This window comes from Phragmites australis, chromosome 2 (assembly GCF_958298935.1).
Source record: "Phragmites australis chromosome 2, lpPhrAust1.1, whole genome shotgun sequence".
NCBI lineage: Eukaryota > Viridiplantae > Streptophyta > Magnoliopsida > Poales > Poaceae > Phragmites > Phragmites australis.
The window spans coordinates 36,357,919-36,370,088 of NC_084922.1; the positions used below are offsets into that span (position 1 = coordinate 36,357,919).

Genomic DNA, 12,170 nt, shown 5'->3' on the forward strand with positions numbered 1-12,170 from the left:
ATTTTTGACTGCTACTACATGTTCCCGACGGGAAAAAAAAAATGCACGGTGCTGCTTAGGAGTCACCAGACGAGGTCACTTTCGTGGCTCCTTCCCCGTGATTGTGCGGCTATTGGGAGTGCGGATGTTGATGGACAGGCTATGCTAGCTCATAGAAGCGACTTTGATCTTCGACGACCGAGGCCGTTGGAAGTGCATGAAAGAGCTGAACCAGCCATTCATATTTTATGGTTCAATGGCTTCACGGTGCCATTTGGTTGCCTGCCTCGTATGATTCACGTTCGCGCGTAAAATATTGTTGCCGCGCGGCAGTTTGTTGCGATCGAGAGCGAGGCCGCTGGCCGCGTTCTACTTACATGCGAGTTTTGTATTTTTGGGTTATTAAGTCAATTTAAAAAAATAAAAATTAATTTGATAATTTATTTTCATCTAATTAGGTTAATAAAGAATAAATTAAATAGTAACTCAGAAGTAATACTCACTTTTCAACTCGAAGCCGATCTAATAGGTTCTGTCGCGCGTCAAATCAAATTCGACCATTTTCTTCGGATGAAAACGATGCCGTGGGACGACTTGGTGTCTGTGGGCAGCGAAGTGGCTCTCAAACGGAATGGAATGACCAGCAGTCACTGACACAACGATACAAGGATTAATGCTGCTCCATTGATAGGAAAGGAAAACGTGCTCCTTAAAGCGAGTGGCAGGGATGGATTTCATTTGGGTGGGAAAAAACCGAACGAAATTATGATTTAAGATATATTAAACAATTGATAATTACCATTTCATCACGAAAATCTAATGTCTGGATGAATGCAACGGCAGTGGTGTTAGTAGGTTCAGCGCGGTTTTGTGGTCAGATCGTGTTGTTCCGGGTTAGGCCGTTGCATACTGCATTGATCTTTTTTGTGGCTCATGCCTTGATATGGAGTACGCGCGTGCGCTTTCGCCCAAAGGCGCCTCGACAAGGACTCGTCGGCTCGTCTCCTCTGCACAAATAGCAGTGAGGCGTGCATCGGACTCGCACTGAGCTGATGCGAGAAAAGGGCCATGCAGATCAAGGGAGCACGCAGCGAGACGCGGATTTGTGGAATGAGATCGACTCGCCGGGCAAGAGGTCGCGTAGCCCGGTGCGCAAAGAAGGCAAAGCAATGGCACGCTGCTCGGAAATGGAAGCCCCTGTTGTTGTAATTTTATTGTTAAGCTGCTAAAGGTAGAAACCAAAGCACTGTGCAAACCCCGGCACGACGGGCGCTCAAGAACGAAGAAGCAAAAACTAAAGAGACAAGGAAGAAGAAGAAAGAACTATACAAAGGAAGACATTCACGCAGAGATCAAAGAGTAAAAACTGAAATTCATTCTATGAAGCTAAAGATTGATTGTATCAATGAAACTCATTTTCCAGCTATTGAAGGTGGGCGTCGCACATTGGAAAATCTTTGAGTTCCTTTGTTTTCAAATTTCCCATGACGCAATAATGAAGATTTCCATAGAAAATGGATACTGAAAGCCACTCTTAGCTTCATGAATCATATTGAAGAAGTCTGTCGAATGGTTCCAAGATAAGCCAATTAAGGACCGACATCTTGTGCTAAAGGGCATCCGAAGAACAAATGATAAGTTGTTTCTTCGGTGTTTTGATTGCATAGGACATAGCTTTAGTCATCATTTTCCACTCTCATGTTTTTTCTTCGCCTGTCTTTGAAAAACAACCATGTGTAGACTTTCAGTTTCTTGAAGCATTTAAACTTCCAGATCTAAAGAATAAGGGCAGATGAGTTATTGATTTGTAGGGCATAGCGTAGAACTTTCTTGATTGATAACTAGAGCTTCTCTAGCAATAAACCCAAGCATCCCTCTGATTATTGTTGTCTTGAATTGTAGCCATTTTCTCCTTTAAAGTGTGAAGCTCCTCAAAAGCTTGAGTGGGTAACGGAGTATGAAAGTGTAACTATGGAGTGTTGTCTTCCCTGAATTGAGCAATGGAAATATTTTTGTGTTTGTCAAAGGTATATAATCTGGGAAGTTGTAATCCTGAGATAATTACCGTTCCACACATCATGCCAAAGGAGAATAGTGGATCCATCCCCTGGGCTTCCTGAAGCAATTCAACGAAAATAATCAATATATTTCATGATATCTTTCCACCAAAAATATCCCTTGATTACTGATACTAAGGGTTCCAAATCAAATTTACCCAAGAAATATTCAATCTGTTGTAGAACTTGTGTAGATGTTTAACCAGTAAGACTTCATTTTGCATTTGAAGGTTTACCACCCCAGACCTCCTTTGTTTTTTGGAGCACAAACTTGATTCTAAGATAGATTTCCCTTTGAAGTTACCATTAGGTCCGCTCAAAGACAATGTCTCCTTGCTCCGTCTATATTTCCAATCACCTTTTTGAGGATTTTGAAAGTACACATAGTGTAGGTGTGGAGAGAGGAAAGAGCTGAGTTTACCAAAATCAATTAGTCGTCTAACCCCATGAGTGAGGAAGTAACCGTTATTCTTCGTTTTATTTTGTTCATCATTAGAGTGTAGTCTTCAATTTTTGGTCTAGTGATACCCATAGGTAAGCCAAGATATGTGAAGGGAAAGGTTTCAATCTTACACCCGAAAATCCTAGCTAACTGCTATGCTTTTTCTACTGTCACATTAATTGGAACCAAAAAAGACTTAGCATAGTTAATCTTTAGTACCGTCGATTTGAAAAAACTGTGAAGGAGTCCTTCCAAAAAAAAAAACTCTTTCTGAGAATCTTTCATTATGAAAATAGTGTCATCTGCATTTTGCATAATTAGAAACTCCTCCATGTGCGTCATGTTAAGAGGCAGATTGATTAGGCTCAAGGCTCTTGATTTCTTTATTATGCACCGTAGTTGATTAGCAGTAACAACAAAGAGAAGATGAGAGAGATGACCCCTTGTCTTACACCTCTCTTACAGTGAAATTTGTTAGATGACACCTCATTTAACAAGATAGAGAAAGAGTCCGAACAAAGGATAGATTCGACCCAATCCATCTACTTTTCATTGAAACCCAACTATTTCAGTATTTGTTGAATTGCCTGATGTCTACAGTGTCAAAGACTTTCTCAAGGTCCAGCTTTAATGATGATTTCTTGCTTTAATTGATGGCAATGATGAATATACTCAAAAGCCCAGCCTAGATTGCCTAACTTATTCTACTTTTGATAAATCCATATTGGTTTGTGTGAACTATATTCATGATCTTCATTTGCAGCCTGTTTGCCAGGAGCTTAGTCAGTAGCCTCACGACCATATTTAATAACAAAATGGGTATGTAATCAGTCACATTCACCGGGTTATTCACTTTTAGGATTAGAGTGGTAAAAGAGGAGTTTAAAGGCTGCAGATCCAAACTCCCATTGTAAAAATCAGTGTCTAGCTGATAGAAGTACTCTTTAATAATGTGACAATATTTTTAAAACAACACCCCAATTGCCTCCTCTCACCCCCATTTGAACCCATTTGGAATGCTTGACTGCAAGGGCCTATTTGGTAAGATTCTTCTGATCTAAATTTTTTAGAGGGAGTGATTCTCTGAGGAAAATAATTTTATCATTGAAAGTGATTATCTAGCGTAAACTTTATACATGAAGTGATCATGTATCGAAAGTGAATCAGAAAAACTACTTTTTTCAGCTTTAAACATCAGGTTTATTTTAAGTAACCACTCTCACAAATTTCATTCAGAAAACTAAAAACTATTATTTGACTCTAATTCTACTCAAAAAGCTAACTTCGATTTAATTTGAATAGCTCTGCTAATACCATCTCCAACCATATTCTCTTCATTTTGTTCCCTTTTCGATTCTCGTTCTCGTTACCATTCCCTTTATTTTCTCTTATCTTCAACAGTTTTCGTTCGAGAGGAGTCGTAAAAGAAAATGAGAAAATCCTATCTTATCTAAAGGGAATGACCTTAAAAATACTGAAAAAAAACCCGTTAAAACAGTGAAGAAAAAAATCCTATCGTGTGGATTCTAGAGATGGTCTAAATAGACCCTAAAGTCGCCTTCGGAGAGCAATATATGTGTGGAAATGGAGTAGGTTGGTACAGAAGGCACTGCATACCAAAAACGAGCCTGGATTTCGATTGGTTGCTGGTTGCACAGCTGTACTGGCTACTTTGATAGACTGAAGTTGTACTAGCTTCGTCTGTGGTTGTGAGCTGAGCTGTCTGGGATCACAGGAGCATAGTCCTTGTACTAGCAGCTAGCTACTTCCAATCATGACTATCTTCTTGTAAGCTTTTAATTCCTGTCGCGAATCGTGATACATGATGTTTGGATATTATTACGATAGACTGAGCATGACTACGGACGAACTGAGTAGTTTATAGCTTGAAATAATCATAGCTACGTACCAAAAGTTGTTCGGGTCAAGTTCGATCATGCCTGATAAATGGCCACTGACTGAACTGATAAAAGAAAAACAAATGAAAGAAAGTGAGGACGAGCAACATGGCTGTTAATATATCACGGACCATACTAAATTTTGATTTGTTCTGCTTGTTTAGTTTGGCATTGGAAGGGAGTTTTAAAAACGAATTTCGAGTTTCGAAGAAGACAAGCCCCCAAGAAGTTGTTTCGATTTTTGAAATAGGATATTTACGGAACAGAATGGAGATAATGTAAGAATATTAGACTATAAAGAAGCTATGATATCAGTGGACAGGGCAGTAGGGCACTTACTTTCGGAGGAAAGCATTCGATCCCATCGATCTCTAGTTTCATTGCTTTGGACGACAATGTTAATTTCATTTCAGCTTCTTCCATCCGCTTGCCTTCGACAATTCTCAACCGCTACATATCTTTCGTTTCTTAATTTCTCATCGAGATATTTACTTCGACAAACCCTAGTTTTATTGCAAGTTTTGCAGTTAGCACTGCTAGTTGGGTGGCCAGCTAACCGGTCAGCCAATGAGAATTTTTTTTAAAAAAGTCTAGAAATAGGCAGATGAAGCATACCATCCTCTCCGGGGGGGGGGGGGGGGGGGAAGGTGAATTCCCAAGCCTAGTATTTACGAACGTTCAACTTCCCGTCTGGAGATCGATCTATCCAGAAACGCAAGTGCTCCTTAGGGGCAGATCACCTACCAGAATAACAACTTGATCGCCACACGATTCCTCTGCTTTTCTTAATGCTTGTCCACCCGGGATGAACATTGGATCCTTACTCCTCAAGTGGCATGAGCCAAGAAGAGCTACTACTTGAAGCAGAGCAGAAGAAAATAAATTATATGAGATCGAATCTCACAGAAAGACTCCTATCTTTATGCGACACGTGTCATCTGCTTATCTTACATGTGTTCAATCAAACCATTGAATCCAGAACAAACGGTGTGAATCAGAGTCTCATAGAGCAAAAGAGGGTCTCATGTAATTTTCTTCCAGAGCAAAAGAGTTGCGTCATGCATCGAGCATGTGTGCTCATCGACGCAGAGGCTAGAGAAAGAGACCAGATCGCACGCAAGATTCCTGCCAATCTGCGCTGAGAAGATCAAGGCCCCTCGCTTCGCTGGATAAGTTCTTGCTCTCAACTTGATTCTATCTCTTCTTTTCTTTCCCGTCGATTCTTGGATGTCCTGCGCCCGAGAAGGATAAAGATTCGCCGATCGGTCGAGCGCGTCGTGTTCGACTCGCCAGTCCTTCATCGTGCCGTGCCGTGCCGTGCTCCACATCTCAAGCCAAAGTCTCGCAAGACCGCCGCGCCCGCGCGAGGTGCAGGTTCTGTTCCAAGTCGAAACGTGCGTAGAAAAATCGATCAAAAAAGGGCGAGCGAAGCGCGGACGTCACACGGAGTCGCGCATGTAAGCAGCAGCAGGAGACGTGACAAGCTGATGCTTTTTTTCTAGACCAAGGGGCTTTGTATTATATTGAAGCAGGATTACAGAATGGGCTTGCAAGAATTGAGGTGTGTTTATTAGCCACTCGCACCTTTGCAAACCCATAGAAACATATTTGGCACGAGCATGCGCAGCAGTATTAGCTTGCCACGGAATAAAATGAATATCAAAAGAAATAAAAGCCCTGCTTAGCTCATCGATTTCGCGGAGCATTGGGATGATATCTGCGCGAATTGTATCTCGTCAATTCCAGAAATCCACTGGCTATCATTTTCAAAGCGAGATGCTACTTTTCTGATAGCAAGCTTCACACAATCACACCATGTCGGGCCGGGCTGCTTCGGCTTCCATGATCAGTGGGCTCATAGCATGTGGGTGCCAGCACGATGAAGCACCTTGAAATGCCCCCATCATCTCGGATTATCGCACCTAAAGCTCCTATCCTTTCCTGCACATGAAAAGTTGCATCTATGTTACATTTTAACTAGCTTTACGGGGGGGATTTCCATTTATTGCTGACAGGATAAAAATTGTAGGCTCAATGGGACTCCTTTTTATCAAGTAAATCCATAACCGTATCTCGAGCCTAGAAAACCGCAACCTTTGTATCTATTGTTTTCTCCTCGTGCCTTCTCTTGTTTCTAGCCATCCATAATGGCCATATTCCGTAAAGGATAGTGGCAGCATCATCTTTCTTGCACATCTAATCAAATAGACGGTCTTTTGTCCAAGTGAGCAGGTGTAGAGGAGGGAGTTTCACATCCGTGGCCTCTTTCATGATCTGCCAAAAATATTGAGCAAATGTGCAGTCAATCAGCACATGCATTATTGTCTCTTCATCTGCACCACACCATTCACAATTCAGATTTGGGTCAATATGATGACGATGGAGTGTGTGGTGTGTGGCCATGAACCCATTTACCACCTTCCACCAGAAAACTCGCACCTTGGGAGGGACTCTTAACTTCTAGAGTTTCGGCCAGATGTTGTCGGGTGAAGATGTCGATGCTGAATTTTATTGTTCTGAAAATCTCTTCTCGTTTAACAATAGACAATATACTGATCGTACTTAATAAACTCCATTCCTCTCTGGTGCCCACGCGCCACGCCCAGAAGTCTTATTGAGCGTTCCCCAGTGGAATCCACAGGATTGCATTCACATCTGGTGGTAAGAAAGAACCCCCAACTCGTTGTTTATTCCGATAAAATCAGCTCTTAAACTCGTCTAGGATGTTGAAATGATACGAGATTCATTTGTCATTCCAAATATCTGTGGAGCTGCTATCACCAATACGTGTGATCAGGCCTTTTTTCAGTACATCACATCCGGCTAGGATGGCTCTCCACATTTGAATAGCTTGTTTCTTCCTTGTTGCCGATAATATATCTCCGTTTGGATAGTATCTTCCCTTAAAAATACGGGCACATAGAGAGAGTCAAGATTAGATAGAAGTCTCCAACTCTGCTTACCCAGCATTGCAATGCTGAACATCTGCATATCTCTGAACCCTATGCCTCCATATGCTTTCGGTTGTGTCAGCTTAGACCAACCCCATGCCATCCCATTCCCTTCTCGTTGGCTGTAAACCCAAGTGCACTATGCACAACTATACACTTACGGAGTCATAATGTCGACGCCTTCAGCGCTGCAAGTCGAGCAAACAGAAATATCAAAAATTTTCGTCTCGTCTATATATTCTATGCACATATCTTCCAATCGAAAGATTACATTTTTGCACCTGCCGAGGCCAAATCGTGGCTAGAACTTGTCGATGTTTGTGGGGGGATTTGCGAGTCAGTCAGATTACTTTAGTTATGCTGAGACCATCAACTTCCTATATTACGTGTGAAAAAGATATCAATTTTGAAACGTCTAAATGTTGCAAAGTTATCTAAATGTTGATATTTTTAGGTGAAATTTCTAGATAAAAGATATTTAAGCGTAAAAGAGATTGAAGTTATGATACAGCTGGACCAGACCGGACTAAACTCCGGTTCTAGTTTTTTTCAGCCCGTTCGGTCTGGTCCTAATAACTGTGGTTCCAACTTCTAAGCACACCGCTCAGAGGATCGTAGGACACTATCACATTGCTTGCCCCTGCTGCATTACTCTTTCTTTATACTTTTCAAAGATTGAAAAAAGTGGAACACCAATGGTTAGTTCCACAGTGCCATGCAAATGATAACTAATGTATGATTTATTATCGTTGGTTGTATCCAAGATTTTTTTATTGTTTATCCACAAGGATTCGATTGGCCCCTTTTCTCCAATATTTTTACAAACTGCCTACCTTCATCACACAATATTTCTTGGAAATTTCAAGCCAGTAAAATCCTTAGGAGCCGTCAACTGCTCAGTCACAAAATTTAGTTGATCGTATGATACCTAAAACCATTTTCCATGGCCCTGTACCCTGTTACGCACACTTCACTCTGCCACACTAAACACCAGAAAAATAAGAATGCACGTATTGAAACTATGGATGCCTAGACCCGAAATTGTTTTCCTGACTCCTTTTGCATTGGCGTCAGTTTACGTGGTTGCATTTATGAGATAACCTGCACACACACCACTATGCAAGCACACAACTTACATACCCACGAGTGCACTCCTATCATATGTCTATAGATAATACCACTAAAAATTTTTACGCGTACGTAGTAGATATCAAAATTTAAATCATAATGAGTGAAGTCTACCCTCATACGCCTACACTATCACACCAAGGGAATAAAATTCTCTGACGTCCATGGAGCAAAGTCAAAGAGCTATAATACCTCTGACTTTGCTCCATCTCAGTTGTGCGTTTGAGAAGCGACAGATTAAATTTGGAGCCACAATAGATGAATAAACAGTAAATATGTACAATATTTTGTGAACAGTAACTATACACAGTATTCCCATAAACAGTAACATCAGAGAACTTCAGTAGACTAATTTTACTGTTTGACTCTGATGTTGAGCATAACTTCAGACGATCCCGTTCCCACACCAAGTAGTAGTTCTCTGCGCGGTTACTAAGAGCCTGTTTATTTCAGTTTCGGATTGTAGCTTTCAGCTTTTACAATCCGAAGTTCAAACAAACAGACAGCTTTTGGTTATAGCTTTTTAAAATTTGCTGGTTGGATTGTGGAAATATGAGAACCTGATTTTTCTCAGCTTTTGATAGATTGTGAAAATCCATTTTACTAAACTGTCTAATCAAAGTTTTTTAGAATCTACAATCTAAAAGCTTTTTACAATCCAGCTTTTTACAATCCAGCTTTTCACAATTCAACTTTTATAAGCTGCTTTTCAGAATCTCCAGCTGAAATAAACGGACCCTAAGGGCATGTTTGTTTCAGCTAGAGATTCTGAAAAGCAGCTTATAAAAGCTGAATTGTAAAAAGCTGGATTGTGAAAAGCTGGATTATGAAAAGCTTTTAGACTGTAGATTCTAAAAAAATTTAATGGACAGTTTAGTAAAATGAACTTTCACAATCTATCAAAAGCTGAGAAAAACCAGCTTCTCAGATTCTCACAATCCAATCAGCAGATTTTAAAAAGCTATAACCAAAAGCTGCCTGTTTGTTTCAGCTTCGGATTATAAAAGCTGAAAGTCAGAATCCGAAGCTGAAACAAACAGAGCCTAAATTGACACACTGCCCATCAAACAAACACACGCCAACGTCAACGTGGCGTTGCACAGACAACGTGGTGTCTCCGTACTCTCACTCAGGTTCTGGCACAAACAAACATAAACGAGCCTTTGCACAGACAGCCAACAGGTACAGGTGCACGAAAATGTAACAGGTAAACTTCCCGGCAGGAAATGATTTCCCGCGTCATTTTTAAATCCTCACCTTCACTTGGCAGTTGGCACACCTCAATCGGGCATCATCGTCGATACAAGAACAAAGGAGGCGATGTTAGGACCTCTAGCCCTGGGAGCCATCTGCTTGCTTGCCTTCTTGATCGTCGTCCTGAGCAACGGCGGTCTCCGTACGGAGGCCAGCATGTCCGCGTCCGCATTCTCACTTGACGACTACGAGGACGGCAGCGACGACGACGACTCGTCGTCTTTCTCCTTCACCTTCCCTGAGACCCAGACACGCGGGCTGGCGTTCGGGTTCTACGACGAGACGTGCCCGGGCGCCGAGGAGATCGTCTCGTCCACCGTGCGGAAGCTCTACCACGCTGACCCCAACGTCGCTGCCGCGCTCGTCCGCCTCTTCTTTCACGACTGCTTCATCCACGTACGTACGAACAAACTCTGCGTCCCGCATCTCATTGTGCCGTTTTTTTCCCCTGCGATGCTCACGCGCGCACACGCCAAGATGCTGTCTTTTCCTGGATGCGCGTGCAGGGCTGCGACGCCTCGGTGCTCCTGGACCGCATCAACGGCCGCAAGTCGGAGCGGGACGCCGCCCCGAACCAGTCGCTTCGAGGCTTCGGCGCCGTCGAGGCGATCAAGGCGAGGCTGGAGGCGGCGTGCCCCGGGACCGTTTCCTGCGCGGACATCCTGGCCCTCGCCGCGCGGGACAGCCTCGTCCTGGTGGGCGGGCCGAGCTACCCGGTGCTCACCGGCCGCTGCGACAGCTCCGAGAGCTTCTACGACGAGGTGGGCGCGCACTTCCCGGCCCCGAACGCCACCTACGCCATGACGCTCGACGCGTTCGCGCGCCGCGGCTTCACGGAGCGAGAGACCGTCGCGCTCTTAGGTTTGTCTGCACCTTGTCTGCCAATTTGAGCTCCCCTGTAAAAGTTGTATTGCTCTTACGCTTTTCACTCTTTTGGCGCGCAGGAGCGCACAGCATCGGGAAGGTGCGGTGCAAGTTCTTCAAGGACAGGATCTACAACTTTGCCGGGACCGGCGAGCCGGACGACTCCATCGACCCGGACATGGTCGGCGAGATGCGCGCTGCGTGCGGCGGCGACAGCGACGGCACGGCGCCGATGGAGATGGGGTACTATAGGCGGGGCAGGGAGGTGGGTTTCGGCGCGCACTACTACGCGAAGCTGCTGGAGGGCCGGGGCATCCTGCGCGCGGACCAGCAGCTCACGGCGGGGAGCACCGTCCGGTGGGTGCGCGTTTACGCGTCCGGGGGGCGCGGCGAGGAGGTGTTCCGCGAGGACTTTGCGCACGCCATGGTTAAGCTTTCGGCGCTCGCGCCGCTCACCGGGTCAGACGGGCAAGTTCGGATCACCTGCTCAATGCCCGTCGAGGACTCTGAACCGTAACTTGTATATGCATGCTGGTATAATGAACTAGTGCTAAACGTGCACTTCATGAGCCATGAATTGTGCTTTGGCACAACATCTGTTGCATCTGAGACTACAATGAATGGTCGTCGTTCTATCTAACCGTGACCGATGTGTTTCTTCAGATTTCAAAACCACAACTGTTTTCCACTTTTGACGATAAAATCTAGACCTGACTATTCGGCCTAGTCATTTAATCTCGTTGTTGCTTTTATGCACTCCGAACAGAGACACTATCCCGTAGATTCGTACCAACGACCATAACAGGTCGGTCTACCGAATGCAGCACACATGACCGAACATAGAGTGTTCCAGATATACATGTAGCAGATAGGAGGACCTCCTCCAATTTTGTGTAGCATTGCCATATAGAAGAGCACATTTTATCTCTCTCCGTATAGTCCTCTGTCTTCTACTCCAAAGTCGACTCTCCGGTAAATATTCAAAATTAGACAACATACATAACCGTATTTACCGAAATAGATAATACATCATCGTATTTACAATTTTAGTATATGTATTCGGTACCTCATTTACCGAAAACTGACTTTCGGTATATTGTACGCCGAAAAAACGCGAACCTGGTCATACCTGGCACACGAGATGTCGAATATGGTACTGTAGCCCACATTCGATACCTTATATGCTGAATATCAGGTGTATTCGATACCTTATATGCTAAATATCAGGTGTATTCGGTACCTTATATGCTGAATATCAGATATATTCGATACATGAGGTGTCGAATATGACCTACACATCATGTGCCATATGACCTGTCACTTTAGTGCATGCGACCACGTCTTGCTTTTGTCGTGTCGCCGTCGCTTCGGTGCTTTGCTTTCAGTGTGAATGGCCGGTATGCATGCATGTTGCTTTCTTTTGCACATCGGTGCATCATTTTGTTGTTGTCGGTGCTTTCGGTGCGTCGCCTGCAGCCCGCTACAAAATGAGGAGTGAGGAGGAGCAGCAGAGGCAAGCAGCGGAGCACGAGGTGAGGAGCAGCAGCACAGTGCGAGGCGAGAAGGAGTAGCAGCGCAACGCGAGACAAGGAGCAAC

General features: G+C 43.8%; 1 protein-coding gene across 1 annotated transcript; it reads left to right on the plus strand.

The window, feature by feature from the left end:
- The first annotated feature begins 9,775 nt into the window (after nt 1–9,775).
- On the plus strand, nt 9,776–11,127 carry LOC133910054 (putative Peroxidase 48). Its single transcript, XM_062352576.1, has 3 exons — nt 9,776–10,105; nt 10,216–10,570; nt 10,654–11,127. The coding sequence occupies exons 1-3, from the start codon at nt 9,776–9,778 to the stop codon at nt 11,088–11,090; spliced, it is 1,122 nt and encodes a 373-aa protein (XP_062208560.1). The 3' UTR covers nt 11,091–11,127.
- The last annotated feature ends 1,043 nt before the right edge of the window (nt 11,128–12,170 follow it).